The 17,190-nt window shown below is 41.7% G+C and overlaps 1 protein-coding gene across 6 annotated transcripts in view; it reads left to right on the plus strand.

Annotated features, from left to right (window-relative positions):
- DDC (dopa decarboxylase) overlaps nt 1-17,190 on the plus strand; it is a 48,685-nt gene that overhangs the window by 30,508 nt on the left and 987 nt on the right. For 4 of the 6 annotated variants that reach the window (XM_044453373.1, XM_044453402.1, XM_044453416.1 and 1 more), the window contains 5 exons: nt 666-733; nt 1,157-1,233; nt 5,876-5,895; nt 6,215-6,313; nt 12,598-12,699. In XM_044453373.1, coding sequence (XP_044309308.1) covers nt 666-733; nt 1,157-1,233; nt 5,876-5,895; nt 6,215-6,313; nt 12,598-12,699 — 366 coding nt within the window. The remainder of the gene's footprint in view (nt 1-665; nt 734-1,156; nt 1,234-5,875; nt 5,896-6,214; nt 6,314-12,597; nt 12,700-17,190) is intronic. The other 2 variants (XM_044453392.1, XM_044453410.1) reach the window with 2 other exon arrangements.

The raw sequence follows: 17,190 nt of genomic DNA on the forward strand, positions 1-17,190 counted from the left end.
GGGCCCCTCATTACAGAAAGGATATAGCCAGGTTGGAGTCAGTGCAGCGTAGGGCCACAAGGTTGGTGGCCGGTTTGCAGGGGATGGGGTATGAGGTGAGACTGAGGGAACTGGGTCTCTTCAGCCTGGAGAAGAGGAGACTCAGGGGGGATATGTTGGCGACATACAGGTATGTGAGGGGATGTCATATGGAGATGGGTAGAGACCTGTTCTCCCCTGCAGAGGAAGGCAAAACGTGCTCCAACGGAGCAAAGCTCAGGGAGCCAAGGTTTTGTTTGGATGCCAGGAAGCACTTCCTGACAGTCAGGACCCTGAGGGTGTGGAATGGGCTTCCACGAGAGGTCGTTGAGGCCCCATCGGTGCGGGTGTTCAAGGATAGGCTGGACACTTCGAGAATGTGGAATAGAATTTTTTATATCCCCACCCCTCACAAAATAAGAAAGGGACTCCACCCAGCCTACCAAACAAAAGGAAAAAATCAAGCATAATTAGCAAGATTTTCTTCACAGTTTTCTTTCTTAATGTTGAATTCAACAAGAATCTCTGAATATTCCAGTATTCAGTATATTCCATCAAAATACCACAAAGGAGTGTTGGAGTCCTGTTAACATAAAGCTATTGATCTTGTTGCTGCGTTCTTTGATTTAAAAAAAAAATCTTTTCAGTTTGCAGATTCATTTAACTTCAACCCACACAAATGGCTCCTGGTGAACTTTGACTGCTCAGCCATGTGGTAAGACATGCAATAAAGGAAATGGTATTAAGTCTCTAGACTCTAGAGTATGCCATTTTTAGGTACAGTTTACATGTTATGGCCTACCTTGTTACCAAAGTTTTATTATATATGAAACAAATCAGAAGGGAAAGCTAGTAAGGGATAAAAGTAGCTGGAAAGAGTACATGTAAATAGTTAAATTCAGTGCTAATCAAATCTGGCAAAGGAAAAGGTAATTGGCATATTTATGTATCGTGAATAGAGATAGGTCCTTTATTCCCAGTTTCATAAATTAATCATGGGATAAGCTTAATTTACAATCAAAGCTGATACATTTATTAATCTACCAATTGAATTGATTAAAGCTTATATCTGTAATTATAATTATTGTGGAAGTAAGATGATGCAGTGGCAAATTATTCATATTCATTATTTGTGCAGGGTGAAGAACAGATCAGACTTAACAAGCACCTTTAAAATTGACCCTCTTTACCTGAAGCATGAGCATGAGGAATCTGGTAAAATGCCTTCAAACTACATTATCTTTTCTGCAACTTTAACATAGTTTGTGGCTGTCAATGTTTGTTTCACTTTAAAAGAATCATAGCATTTCAAAATAGTGAGAAATGACTTTTCTTGCAGCTCTTCTGGTGAAATTATGGGATGTGACTCAAAGTTCTATTAATAATCACTGATCTTCCTCCCAGCCCACATGTATCAGGAATTGATAAAACATTCTGTAACTGCTGACCACTAGTGGTTAACTAAAGACACAGGGGCCCTTAATAGGAGCTTGTTTCAAAGACGCAGGAGTCTCAATAATGTTCACAGTATTGAATGTAATGTTCACAGCTGGTAGTGCAATTGGAGTTCATTTCAAAACAATCACTGCAAATAAGGTGTGGAAAAGTATAGGAAGATAATGGGAAAAAACATTGAAGTCTATCAGACTGATAATATTATCAACTGCTTGCTTTATAAAATTGAGAGGACAAAAGATGATTATTCCAGGGGAAATGACTAGCATAAAAACTGCCTACATTGACTTTGATCCCATGTACCAAGGAACTTCTTATATTAAATTCTTAGGTTAGAGTGCATGCTTACATTCATAGTGTAATTACATATGCACAGGGGTCTCCAAGATGATGCCAGCAGACATCAAGGTACTTAGCAGCCCACACAGGCTGGCATTGCCCACTTTATGCCTTAACTGCTCAGAGAGCCTGGGTACTCAGCTTGTAAATTTGGCTCAACTTTAGAAGCCCAGGGGAATTCCAGTAAAACTAAAGTAAGCCAATGAGAGATGAAATCAATCCATTCCTAATGTTGCCAATTGAGACCAAAAACGGTTTTCCTTGCCTTATAGTGTTTACATACCAATTCACTGCCTTCCCCTCCGTGATAGGATATTTCTTCTGGAGGCCCTGAACAACTCTATTAGCTTTCTTGAATAGCACAATCCCATGAAAATTTGATAGCGTGTTGCCTTTTAATAGGTCATAAATTAAAATGCTAAAAAGCAGAGAGCCGAAAAAGTGCATTGCCTTAAGGCACAGCAGCCCAGTTTTCTCCAGGACAATGATCAATGCTTACCTTCCATCTTCTGTCTTTCTGCCAGATGCTAGTATTTTCCTCTTCCTAGTCAAGGCTTGTTAATACTTGCAATAATATGCCATATTTACATGCTGATAGTGTGAAAAGGTAGGGAAATTGAATGTTCCTAAGTATACAAAGAAATGTAATGTAACTATCCAAATCCTCCATTTGCCTGGTGTACGGGCTATCTCAGTAACATAGGAGAGACCTAGTTTTGCCTATGCTCTCATGACTGTTTCTGCTCTCATCTGCGAGCTGTTGAATAGTGGTGGCCACTCCCCCACCTCCAAATCTGCCACCAAGCATTAGTGATTTTAGGAGAAGTAGCTAGCTGGAACCAAGCTTTCAAATACGCTTCATTCCAGCATTTTACCTCCCTAATTCAAAAGCCAAAAGAGCAATACATTTCTCTGAATCAATGACTTGGTTTGCACGTAGAGACAACCAACAGGTTGTTTAGATCAGGGCTGCAAGCGAATGCTCACTGCTTTTGTATTCAGAAACAATCCAGGAATGTCCCTACACTGTTAGTCATAACTGTCTGAAGCCAGCACCCTGGGATGTGGGGGGTTGACCAGTACATAGTTTGAACTAATGGTTTATTGTTGGGCTAAATTCCTGGTCTACTTAACTCTCAGGAACATTCCTGAATTATTTTCTAAAGCAGAAACAACAAGAGGGCAGCAGGCAGCTCATTTGCAGGCCACTCTGACCCTTAACTTGTGAATAGTCATGATTTCAATTGTCTTCCATTCAGGCCCTTGAATTGCCATTTGATTCTCCAATCCTCCTTCTCCAAAGGCAGGACTGGTAGGAAATAGGGAAGAGTCTGTCAACATGGCAGGCTGGTGGGCAAAGGAGTTCCTAGATCACTGTTATTACACTTGCCTTTGGAATGTAGTTACACTTAAAAAATCAGACATAGATTTAGTCGGCTGGGCCTGCCCTTTCAAATTACTGAATAGACTGTCCCCTGTGCTCCCAAATTCCATCCCTGAGCATACTGATCTCTATTCTAGAAGAAAGGCCCCTATTACTGCCAATGCTGGTTGGTTGGCTTTCTGTCTGTCCATCCGTCCCTTTCCTTCCTTCCTTCCTCCTTCCTTCCGTCCGTCCATCCGTCCTTCCTTCCTTCAACTTCCACTAAAAGGCGGACTTTTTCTATTGCCGATGTACAGTGATGTGATTATATGAATACAACAGCAAGTCTGGTGAATCAGTAACCTGCTTGGAGTTATAAAACAACTCCTAATATTCCGTACTTGATCGACTCTAGAAAGTTCCTTTATGCCTTTGGATCAGACCCTGAGCTTTCACTAGAAAAAGGATTAGCAACTGATTGATGGTACCCTTTTCAACAACAATTTCCTTTAATTTATATTCTGTGCTGCGAAATGGGAAACATGCACGAACCTGGAAGAGCTTCCTGGATATGGCAGCAAGAATACTACATAATTTGCAGGCTGTTGCTGGCAAAGTTGACATATTGAAAGCTTGTCCTCTGTCATTCTAGAATGTAAATTAAGGGGGGTTGTGTGTGATCAATCTGCTTGCAGAATGTAGTTTCATAATTGCCTAGCAATTAACTGTGTGCGCAAGAGAGGGAGAAATCCATATTTTATCTGCTACTGTAATTTTGTGTCGATTTGTTTTCTCACATCAGGGATTGTACATGACTTCCTCGCGGCCAACAAATGGCAGTCAGGTGGCAGCTCTTCTGCACCATATTATAAATACTACATGGGCAGCCTTAATTAAGTTCATCCGGGCTACCCAGAGATGCAAGGCCAAGGCTTATAATCACGGTGACAAGGACTAATAACGGATTGTATTATGCTGTTCAGCTTGTTTCCAAGAGGTTACTGGGGATCATTAGACACATTGCCTGGTGCAGCAACATGTAATTAGCTGCCCATTGCTAGTCGCCTTTGTCTTTTGATGCAGCCCTGCAACCATTAAATCAACATTGTCAGTGGGTGGAAAAGTCTGCTTTTCAGCTCCTTATCGGGGGTTTAGGTTCAGTTGCTTCTGAAACCTGCCTGTTTCATTGAGAGGAGAAATGTATCATTCCAGTTTTGCACAACCTTATGCTATTCCATTAGGGGTTTTTTTAATGGCCAAAAGGAAGTGTTACCTACATAGTGGTACAGGTTTTAGTATCATTTTGGCAAATGTGTGCTCCCAGCCCCATGTTTGTCAAAATACTGGGAATAAGTGACAGGAGGGTATGGATCAGTGAGGGGAAGGGAGGGAATTTGAAAAGTCTATAGGCATGCTTGGCTGAAAGGGCTTAAAGAGCTCCTGCAATAGGCATACTCCCATTTCAGAGTTTCCTATGATAGGAGCTCTGTAAGCATGTTGAGAGAAATGCACTCATTGTCCTTTTCAGACCTCAGTGCTCAACATTTAGGCTACAGGAATCTTTGTAAAGTGAAGATGTCTAAACAAACATATATAGGGATATAGAACATGCATCTTCACTTCCTTACCTTGGTTGACCATGGAAGAATGTAACACAGTTGGTTCAGCACTGCATATTCAGTGCTGAAGAGACGTTCCTTGGGTTACAGTTAGTCCACAGTGTGGATCTGAGGATGTAGCTAGAAATATTCAGTCTTCAAATGGTTGTTCCCCAATTTTGCATATTTCATAGGATGGTCTTTGTGGGTTCTGGGAAGCTCAGAAACAAGCAGGTTTCCCCAGTAAACATGAGGATATAGAGGGAAACACCTCCAATGGTGGCAATAGGCTGGTAGACCCAGCAAGAGATTCCCTCTCTGAGAGGGGTCACTGGTTCACTGGCAAATGTCAGAACTGGCTTTCCAATTGTGACGTGAGGATGGTGGCTTCTATCAAACAACTCAAAGTTGAATATTTTTGACATATAACTGATCTATTTTTATTAGTTTCATCTACAAGTTCTTGATTTGATTGTCCTTGAAAAGCTTTTGCTTTATAATGAAAGCTTCTATAATAAAAAACAGGGTATAGAATTATTTTCAAGAAGCAAATAATATAAGAAATGGCCAATAAGCTTGAATGTTTGGACTTGGATAACCTCATTTGCAAAGGAAAGGCCGGTCTCCTGCCTCATTCCAGCCAAAAATCGCCACACGGAAAGCACCTAATTTGTGTTTAACATGTGGATTGGGTGGGCATATCTGTGTAAGTGCACTTGAGAAAATTGTAATTTGGTCCTTTTTCTACCAAGTACACAGTCAGGAAAACACACACGTGTGTTGTGATCCTGGTCTGGCACCTATACAGACATATTTCAATACAGCAGAGTGTTTTCCATTTAGGACTGTTCAGCACTAAAATCTAAGCTGCTACTGCTAATTCTGAGGCACCTCACAGAGTGCCAGCAATGTTTTGCTTACTTGCCATTTCCTGGAAAGAACCCTGCCACCCTTAATTAAACCTTCTCTCAGCCCAGATGTTTCAAGGATACCACTGCTTCAGGTATCATAGTGTGGGATAATAGTCATAATAGTGAATGCATGATGATACTTTACTGCATTATAACAGTGTTGCATTATATTTTTCCTTCCCAACTTACAGGACTTATTACCGATTACAGGGTAAGTACAGGTTTCTTCACAAGAACACCAATGCACACATTATGCAGTATTTTGCTTATCAATTATTGTCAGAATAATTCAAGAGTCATCAGAGATAGTAGGAGGGATAATAAACAGGGGTGTTTATCTTCCACATGTCTGTGTACTGTGTCTGAAGACATCTGCAATCTGGTACATCTGATTCTTCAGTATTTCAGTGCTTTCTTAAAAATATGTGTGTAATCCTTCTATTGGTTAAGAGAGCTGAAAATACCTAGTTGCTCCTTTAGATGCAAACCCTCTTCCATGGCAAAATTAATGCTTTTGGTCTTATCTCCAGCACTGGCAGATCCCTCTGGGCCGGCGGTTCCGTTCCTTGAAAATGTGGTTCGTGTTTCGAATGTATGGCGTGAAGGGACTACAGGAGCACATCCGCAAGGTGACACCTTTTATCAGAAAAGACAAACAGGCTTGGCTGAAAAGCACAAAAAGTCAGAGAATACAGTATTTCCTTCAGTTTTGTCATGATGTTCTGTTGCATGCATGTGGCAGTCTGTTAGCTTACAAGGCCAGGGGCAGCCCAACAGGTATCTGACAGCACCCAGCAATTCCTGCCTGCCTGGGAATCAGGATTGTTGGAAGACAGTGTTCGGCATGGTGTCCCACAAGTTGTTCATGCCTAGAATAGGCCACAAAAAGTAATTCCTAAAATGAAAATACTGGTTTATTAGCCATAGGGTATGAAATCTATGCATATATAAAAAAGAAAAATGGAGTGAGATAGAATAAAATGACATCTGAACAAGGAGTGAGGCTTCTTGTCTTTGCCAAATATGATGGCTGTGTGATTTATACACATAGTAGCAACAGTGGCTTGTACTTGGATTTTTCATCAGTTTCTTTTATTTATTTATTTTTTATTTATTAAAACATTTCTATGCCGCCCCTTGCCGAGGCCTCGGGGCGGCTTACAACATCATAAACTTTCTCTTTAAAGTTAAAGGTAGATGTCCACAGGGGCAATGGATCATGGAACTTAAAACCAGAAAATGAGGAATTTAATGACAGTAATACATGCATTCACTACTGAGTTCTGCCAAGTCTGAAGAACACATTAGGATTATGGGATTTACTTCTGCTTGTCTCAAGTGTGTCTAACCTCTGCAGTGCATCTTCAAATTCCATTGCCTCTGTAAGCTGTAACATGTGGTCATGTGCTCTGATGTGCATAATCCCAATTCCTACAATCTTTACCCTTCCTCATTGTCCTGCTTAAAGATTGTGGGTTGTTGGTTTTATGCAGGTAGTGCACTTTGGCTATACAAAGAACTGTTTCATTATGCCCAGACTATGGAGGGGAGGCTGGCCTAGATGCAGTGGGTACATGTGATCCTACTGCCTAGTGATGCAGAAAGGGCTGGTTAGAGTAACTCTGGCTTTCTGGTTGTAACTAAACAGGTACAAACCTCTAATAGTCCACCAGGAGTCAGTTCCCCTCTTCCAGGAAATCTTTCTTCTACTGGCTGGAAAACTTGCCTTTATAGCAGCAGCACATTTGAGAAAGTAATGGATTTAAAGCAACAGTCCAGTCTGTACACTGACTGGGAAGCACGAGTCGCTGAACAAAACATTGCTGATTTCCAAATGAACACATAGATAATTGGGCTGTAAAGCATTCTGTATAGTTACAGAGCAAGCATTTCATCCTTTATGGCAGTATAAAATGCAAAGCTCTTGGCGCCCCCCAGTGCTTTTATTATACATTGCTAGTAATTTCAAACAAACTTCAGTGAATTATTCTTGACTGCTGAGCTCAGTTGTTGTAAAATTAGGACTGTAACTTCCTTTACAGAATCAATCCATCTGGTATTTGGTCTTCCCCTCTTCTTCAGCCTTTGACTTCCCCTAGCATAATAATTTTCTCCAAGGAGTCTTGCCTCCTCATGATGTGCCAAAAACTTTCACAATTTCAAAGTCTTCATTGTTGACAATAACGTTGTAAAATTCTTCCATATGCATGCTTTTTGTTTTCTTAAAACTTAACTGCAGTATTGCTCTTCTACTTTCCTCTTTTGCTTTTATCAAGATTCATTTTAATTCACTTCTGCTTTTTGCCAGTAAGATGGTATCATCTGCATATCTTAAATTATTGATGCATCTTCCATCAGTTTTCACTCTGATTCTAAACCAGCTTTCATTCTGTACAGATTGAACAGATAGGGAGATATAAGACACCCTTGTCTGATGCCTTTGCCATGCTGTTTCTCCAGCTTCTGTCGTAATAGTAGCTTCTTATCCATGACATGGGTTACACCTCAAGATCAATTGTGAGGCACATCCATTTCTTTCAGGACTATCTATAGCTTCTCATTACCCACACAGCCAAAGGCTTTCCTGTAGTCCATAGAGCATAGATTGAACTTCTGAAATGCCTTTGTGTACCCCAATAGACAACATATATTCGAGCGGCTTTTCCTTTTTGGAATCTGGTTTAAACCTCAGGTATTTCTCACTCCATATAGGGTAATATTCTCTGTTGCAACACTTTGACCATCACTTTGCTTGCATTGGAAATTTGTTGCAATGCTCTTTTGCATCTTCTTTCTTAGGGACTGGCATATATATTGGGACATTGTTTTGTTTTCCAAAGTTACTGGTATTTTTTTTGTTTGGATTTGGACTGATACATTCTCTGCAGCTTGGACTAGTGCTACTGGTACCCAGTGAACTCCAGGTTCTCTGTTTTTTTCAGAAGCTGTCAGAACAGTTTTCTCTTTGCTTTCTAATGTTGCAGACTCTTCCTCATTAGGATTCCCCCTTGAAGGAGTCTCTTATCTGTTCATCTCTTTTGTATAGTGAATTGTTGTCACTCTTTATTTTCTCCTGGTCAGATAGTGTACCCCCCTTTGCTTTTTAGCATGCCTAATCTAGGGTGGATTTGCCTTTGATTTTATAATCTTCTGGAAGAGGTCTCTTGTTTTCCCTCTTTTGCTGGTCCCTTCTATTTCTTTGCACTGCCCATTGCAATAGTTCTTTTTGTCTCCAAGTGATAGTTGCTGAAAAGTTGCAGATTCTGACCCTATTTCTCTCACCTGTTCTTAGCAATTGTGTTTCTTCTGTCATCCATCTAGCCCCCATCCCACCCCATTTTTGCATCACAAATAGCCTTTTTGCATCTTTCCTTAACAGTGTCTCCGGTCTCCACAGCTCTTCTGGTTCAGAGTCAGTTGGGTTCAGAAATGCAAATTTGCTCTTTATGTGAACTTTACATTCCTCAGGAATACTATTTAAGTTGTATTTTGGTTCTGTGCTTCTGTTAGTGATCTTTTTCAGCTTTATTCTGATTTTTGATACTAAAAGTTCATGGTCACTGCTACACCCTGCTCCTGGTCTTGTTTTGGCAGCAAGAATACAGCTACTCTAGCTTCTAAATACAATTACATAGTCTATTTACTTTCTATATTGGCCATCTGGTAATGTCCATCTGTACTGTCATCTGATCAGTTGCCTTAAATATATGTTTGCAATAAACAGATTGTTGACTTCACAGAATTCGAGTCATTCTTTTTAGACCAAATTATCCTACAACATCAAATTCTGCCTTGCTTCCTACTTTTGCATTCCATTCACCTAGGATTATCAGTATGTCTTGTTTTGGTACATTATCAATTTCATCCTGGCTGCTTGCATTAATGTTTTTGACTTCCTCCTCTTTGGCATCTGTTATTGGAGCAAACTTGAATGATGGTTCTGTTGATAGGTTTTCTGAGAATTTTGATTGATATGATATGATCCAGGTGAGCTTTGCATTACAAGCCCCTACTGTGTGTGGTTCGTCTTGCCTCAGCATCAGAGCCACCCAATTTCTTTTGAGTATGTCATTTCCAGAGTAAAACACTTTGTGTTTGTCTGACTGAAAATGCCCAATTTCAGTCCACTTTAGTTCACTCATGTCAAGTACTGTGATGTCTAACTGTTGGTTTCCATTTCATACACTTCACATTCCAATTGTCTGCATGGTGCAGCATCAGACTTCACTTTCACCTCTTTGTCCCTGGTTGACTTCCTTTCAGGTTTAAGCTGGCTGCATCCTTAGCAACAGCATTATTCATACTTGTCCTTTGCTCTTCCCAAAGAGCTTCTGCCAATTATTTACATACAGGGTTTACAAGTTTACATCACAGGGTTTACAAGTTAAGAAATATCTACCAGTGCCTTATTCTGTGCATTACTAGCCAGAGTTAGTTGGAGCTTCACTGATGTTGTCCATGAAAGATGCTGCCCTTAGCTACTCTTGCTGCCCAGTAGCTACCCTTCAAGAGTTTCTCAGCCCCCATCCCCATTAGGGATTGTGCTCCTGAAGAGGACAGATGCATCTTTGTCTCAGTTTTGACCATTCTACCTAGATGATCCTGCCAGGAGACCAGCCTAGTGCAAGTCTGACCTCCTGGCAAGAGTGCTCTTGGCTTCTCTGGCACTCAAGCCCTGCCACCATGCTAAGTCATGCATCCAAGAGGGGAAACTCCTGCATATAAACAAATTAAAATATTTATGTCAAAATCCCTGGGTGGTGAATGCCAGCCAAGCCTTCCTGGGGCAATGTTGCACAACTAGGATGGCAAAACAAAGAAGACTCCCTGTCCACATTGCTATATAGTTTTTACTGTACACTTGTGGTCTATTTCTAGCACATCTCCATTTGAGCAATAAAAACCTAAAAACCTGCATCTCCTAACCATCATTTGACCCAAAGTGAACACTCCCTAGCTCTTGTTGACTTTAGGTATTTAATTTATGCCCCACATTTCCACTGAAAATTACAGGGGTCAGGGTGACTAACTGCATGAAAGCCAAGATTAAAATAAACTTAGTTAAAGCAGTAATAAAAATAAAAAATGCAGTTAAAGCACACACAATAAAACTGCTTCAGCAAAATGCCAGTGTAATTTATTTATTTATTAAATTTATAGGCCACATACAGCCCTTTTAGGGTTCTCTGGGTGGTATACATTTCATGCTAGAGGTCTGCTTGAATAAACTTGTATTTGCTAATAGTTAGTCAGTCTAGCCTCATTTGGCAGGGTGCTCCAGAGCCTGGAAGAGCCACTGAAAAGACCTTCTCCCATAGCCCCACCAAACATACCTCCAAGGGTGATGGCCTCAAGAGAAGGGCCTTTCCAGAGGATCTAAAAACTCATGTGGGCTTGTATGGGAGGATGTAGTCATTCAGGGCAGGTGAGAACATTCTAATTTCAGAGGGATTGCGAAGGATAAGGGTACCAGTGAGGCTGGCTCTATATTACCTCAAATGCTGGAGGCAGTGTGTGGAGTACCTATCAGCATCTGGTTGGCTACTTTAGGAACAAAATAGATGTCTGTCTCTTCTTCCATTCTTATGCTCTTAAAAATGTGATCCATTTGAGCTCGTGATCCTTTGAGTTCAAGGGCATTAAGAAGAGACAAATCTTCTGACTACAGAAGATATACACAACTTAAAGTCAATGATGAAGGTACTGAGATTGGGAAAGCTTTTGCATAGCTTGGCTCAGTCATCAATTCAAAGGGAGACTGCAGTCAAGACATTCAAAGAAGATTTGGAAGGGCAGCAGTGAAGGAACTAGAAAAGATGGAGCAGTGGAAGAATGTCTCACTGGAAACCAAGGCCTAGATAATTCACAATATTGTATTCCTGATCACTATTGTGAAAGCTGGACAGTGAAAAAAGTTGACAGGAAGAAAAGGATGCATTTGAAACATGGTGCTGAAGGAGAGCCTTGCAAATATCCTGGACCAACAGAAAGACGAACAAGTGGGTCCTAGATCAAAATCAAGGCATAACATGCCCTGGAAGCAAAACTGGCAAGACGGAAGCTGCTGTACCTCTGGCATATCACCAGTAGGCAAGACTCATTGGGGAAGATCATGCTAGGGAAAGTCAAAGGCAAAAGAGGGGAAGACCAAATATGAGACGGAACTGGACTCCATAATAAAGGAAGCCACAGCCTTGATTTTACAAGAGCTGAGCAGGGCTGTCAAGGGCAGGACATTCTGGAGGAAATTCATCCATAGAGTTGCTGTATGTCAGAGACAGCTTGATGACATGTAACAACAGTAATCAAAGGCAGGAGCAGTGCAGGGCAAAGGTTATTTCTGTACTTCTGCTGTACTGTTTTCAGCCATCTAAATGCTTTGCTCCTGCTTGTGAGGTTAAAAGCTGAGGCCCCACTAGTATACCTGGCATTGTGGCAGATCCTCACTGTTTCTCTCCTTCCCCTTTGGAAGGCCTTGGTGCTTTCTCTGACAGCTGTAAGGGTGGAGGAAGGGCACCCATAATCAGGTGTCCCAGTCCCGGAGAGCTCTTTTTCTGTAGCTATCCGGACAGTGTCTACTGGCCAAAGGATTGTGCTTCTATAAGTGTTTGTAAATTCCAAATGAGTTGCTTGTTTTTACATATCAGGCTTTTGATGTGCCACATACTGCCATCACCAGTCAGTGTGGTAATTTAATAACTATTTTTCTGATCATGGAACTTTCTGGCATGGAATTCTGGAGTCTCATAATTAACTATTTATCTACAATAGGCACTCCATTGATTAGAAATGTGTGGGTCTCAGTTGAGATTGGGGTGGATGATACTTACAATCTCTTCCTAGTTCTCCAACACTATTTTGCAGGATGAAATCTGATTTAAAGTATTATCTAAATTTACCTTTTAATTTTTAGCATGTTAAGCTAGCTCATGAATTTAAGGAGCTGGTGCTTCAGGATGACCGATTTGAGATCTGTGCTGAGGTCATACTGGGACTGGTGTGCTTCCGCCTGAAGGTAAGCTTCCAGTATTCTCCCTTGCTCTTATCCTTTGCTGTGTTTTAATATTTCACTTTTTGGCTGGTTAACACATAACATTAATGTGTGAGAAAGTCAAATGAGGGGGTGACTTTGTTGAAAGTGAAGTGCTGAAGTAGGTTTTCTGTTGCCATAGCCCTACAGCAAATGACACTTGGCCTTATAGGAAGAATGTAAAAAATCAGAAACTCAGTAAACTGGCATTGGTATTTGGCTACTAAGGAGATGTGTGGGTTTTTCAGGTGTTTCATGTGTCTCATCTTAATTTCCAAAAAATCTATGGAAATTTTGCTAGCCTTTTTAAGATTCCTTTCCCTTCCTCTGAAATTCCTTTGATGTGCTGCTCCTAGAAGGAGGCACCTTAAAGTACACACAAAACTCTTGCTTTATGTGAGAGCTCCTAACTATGACAACTTAGTGGCCACATGAAATTGACATGAGTGAGGACTAAGATTTTCCCACAGCTTTGGGAAGCAAATACCCAGACATGATTGAGTCTTTTAATTTTAATACCATTTTTTCTCATTCTCTTAAAGAAATAATCAGCTTTCTTAGTGCTGATCAATGACTGCTGTGACAGGAAAGAACAAAAATTAACCATTAGCCACATTAACTCTCCATATTGCTTTCTTTGACATTTGGAGGAAAAAAATTGTGCAATATCAAGTGATCATTAGCTTGCTGCTTGAGCAGATGCCTAAAGTGATATGCTAAGATTTAAGGGACATCATTAAGCAGGGGAACACAGTATGCTAAGATTTAAGGGATGTGATTAAGCAAGGGAACACAGTTTACGAAAAGCAAAGAAATTGAGAAAATTAACCTTTTGGCTGCCCCTTATTACCAAGCAAAGCAGACATTTCTCTTTCTGGCATGCTTCACGTCCTCCCACATAACTTTTTATCCAATTTCAAGGAAAAGAGAAGATGTTTATGAAAAAACAATGACTTGAAAAATAGATGCTACTTAAGCTTACACACACACACACACACACACACACACACACACACACCTCACCCTCCAACATCACATGCAAGAAATTACCCAGACTGTAAAGGGGGAACTACATGTTCCCCCTTTCCATACTGTTTGGTACAATTAATCAGGTGACCTGATGCTCTCATGCTGTGCATTTCCACTCTCCTCCATCACTGTTTGTTGTCACTGTTGGAGGTGGGCTGATAAATAGTGCAATGGCAGCAAGGCTTGGGGTGATTTGTAGGGGAGAGGGAACTTACTTGGGGCTGCTATTTTTAAGGCAGCCTCGGGTTCCTTGCATTTGTTCTGCTGCAATATGTTCCCCCATATTATGGCAGCAGATAGACCCTTATGCAAAATACTTGGTACATTCCGTTTGCTACAATGGTAACAAAACCACACCACCATAGGGTAAACATAACTTCTATAAAGCAGTAGAAACCAATAATTCATTTAAGACATGGAGAAGATTCAGGTCTTAGATGGGCCAGTAGTCTGATCCAATGTGACAATTCTCATGTTGCTATGTTCCATTTCACCAAAAGTGCTTCTTCAAATCACATTTAGAGCAATGATTCACAGCTGTCACTGGACCTACAAAAGCAACAACAAACTCTTGCAAGGGTAAACATTTAGACACTCAAGTGTATAAATATCCAAAAACAACTAGCAAACTTGTAGAAGAGGGAAAATGCCATTCAGCATTATTATCAGAGATGAACTAAGTGAAAAATCTATTCTATATGCCCTGGTAATACTCTTCATTAGGTATCCTTTTGGTGCAAGTACAAAAAATATTTGCTTTCAGTGAAGGCTATTCTAGTTTAGATTAAGTCATTTTCTAGATGTGGTTTTCCCTTGCTCCAAATCGTGTTCCTGGGAACATTGCAGTTCCTTGGAAGCTTATTGATGGTTCCTCCATAAAAAGTTGGGTAATGGTGGACAAGCTTACCTAAAGACACCTAGCCCCTCATTGCCTGTCTGTCCTTCTAATATACAGGATGTATGCATTGAGGATACATGCGGAGCTCACATGTGGTGATGGTGAGTCTCCAAAAATTTGTGGCTAGAGAATAGCCCCCCAAATCTTCTCCAATGTGGGGGCTCCTTGGTCAGCAGTCAAGAGTTCGTTGGCAGACAAGTCAACGTAGGAGGTAGACCATTTCAAAACCACTGGGTCAGGCAACACACCAACTAATGAGTACCAAGGTTTCATTATACTCTTCATGAAAGATAATGTTCATTAATGTTCATTATTAATTAAATAAATGATGTTGATGGCAAAATAATCAAAATGTAACTAAAATGAAAAAAGAAACTACAGTGGTACCTTGGCTCACAAACTTTATCCATTCCAGGACTCTGGTCGTGACCCAAATTGGTCGTGAGCCAAGATAAATTTCCCCATAAGGTTCAATGTAAATAAGGTTAATCCATTCTGTAACTATTTTTTTAGATCAGAAAAATGTGAAGCAAAGTGACAAAGTACAACAAAGATCACAGCCATTCCCCCCCCCACCCTGAACACAAGTGCAGCCATCTCCCCGCCCCCCCAGCACAACCTTGATCACGCCTGTCATCCCGGCATGCTGGGGAGGGGGTAGACAGGTGTGATTGTGGGCGCGCTGGGGTGGGGAGAGAGGGGTGTGAATGCGGGCATGCTGGGAAGGGGGGAGACAGGCGTGAACGCGGGTGTGCTGGGAGAGGGGAGACGGGGACTATCGTGCTTGTGGGGGGAGATGGCCGAGATCGTGGCTGCGCTCATACAGGAAAGACGGGTGCAATCACAGGTGCGCTCGTGCAGGAAAGACAAGCACGATCTTGGCCATCTCCCCCCCCCCCGCCCCCAGCATGATCGCAGGCACCACCCAATGTGGAATTCATGACCTGAGTAATTTTTTTTATGAAATTTTTGTTGATAACCTGATTTGGTCATGCATTGAGGTGTTCTTGAGCTGAGGTACCACTGTGTAATGAAAAATGTGGAGTTAGAGTTTGCTAGAGTGCAAGGAAGTGAGCCATAGCTATTACTGGTCAGAATTCTTCACAAATGTGTGATAGACGTGAGGTTTCTCCTTTAAAAATTCTGAGTTCAGTGACATCAGACATTCTTCCCCAAGCACATCTGTCTTCAATTATAAGGTGATCCAATAGTGTGTGAGTGGGAGGAAGGAACCACTAAATTTAGTGTGTGTCTGTCAACATTACTGGACCACAGGATGAAGCCCATACAGCATCTCAAAGTGCAGAATAAGGTTTAAAGGATAACAAGACACTAGTGGTCAAACTGTGTGCTTGTGTGTTGGTGAGGAGGGAACAAGATTCCCCACAAAGCTTAAAGACCACCTTTTAGGACATTCCATATAAAACTGTAAAACAAAAAGCTTGTTGTGTTTACTTTTTATGTCTTATTTCTATAGCAATGCCAAGACCACCCTGGCTAGCACTTAAGCAAAGGAACTTGATCCACTGGAACTAATATATAGTCAGCAGGCTCTATTTAATGGTTTATACAGTGGTACCTCAGTTCACGAACGCCTTAGTTCATGACCAAATTGGGTCACAAACAGACATTCTGGCAAAATTTTGCCTCCGTTTGCAAACTCTGCATTGGGTGACAACCACGATCACAGCCATGTTCCCACACAAACGTGATCGCAATTACGGCCATCTTCTCCACATGAACACTCCAAACAATAATCTTCTCCCCACCCACAACAATAACCACAAGGGGGAGCCATGAGCTCTCACCTTGGTCAAGGCCTTCCCGGCGCCTCGCAACCGCCCCGCTTCCAAGCCGGAGGAAGGTCCCCTCGCAGGCGTCGCCTGGCTCCAGGAGGGGGAGCAGGAGCAGGAGGCTGGAGAGGTGAGTGCGTGGAGGTTCCCCCAGTTGGGAGAGGGCCACGAGGATGGAGGTAAGGGCTGCTTTCCACGGGCTGAGGCGAGGGATGGGGCTGTGGCCGGCCAAGCGGGGGGCCTCTCCCCGCCGCAGGGGGGGAAGAAGCATGGTGGCCACTTGGCAGTGGCAGCTTGCCCTGAGAAGGCCGCGGTGGAGGCACGGGAGTCATGGCCCTACTCCTGCTCTGCCTCGGCCCATCTGCCCCTGGGCTCGGTGAGGCAGCTGTGGCTTGTCCCACAGCCCAGGGACGTGGCTCATATTTTTGTGGTTTTAAAAAAATACGTATTTATTTATTCATTTATTTAAAACTTTTTGTATACCATCCTTTATGTATAACATAAAGTTATGGTTCAGAATGGATTAACCTTCTTTACATTGAAACTTATGGGGAAATTTGACTTGGTTCGCAAATAATTCAGGTCATGACCAGAATCGTGGAATGAATTAAGTTCGTGAACCGAGGTACCACTGTAGCAATATTCACTGAGTGTACAGAACTAATGAGTTAACTAAACACAGATGTGTTCACATGGTTTGAAATTTCCTAAAGAATAGCCCCTAGCAGAATGACATGGCTGCTAGAATGATATGGG

Source organism: Varanus komodoensis, unplaced genomic scaffold, assembly GCF_004798865.1.
Source record: "Varanus komodoensis strain SLA01 unplaced genomic scaffold, ASM479886v1 scaffold10, whole genome shotgun sequence".
NCBI classification, from domain to species: domain Eukaryota; kingdom Metazoa; phylum Chordata; class Lepidosauria; order Squamata; family Varanidae; genus Varanus; species Varanus komodoensis.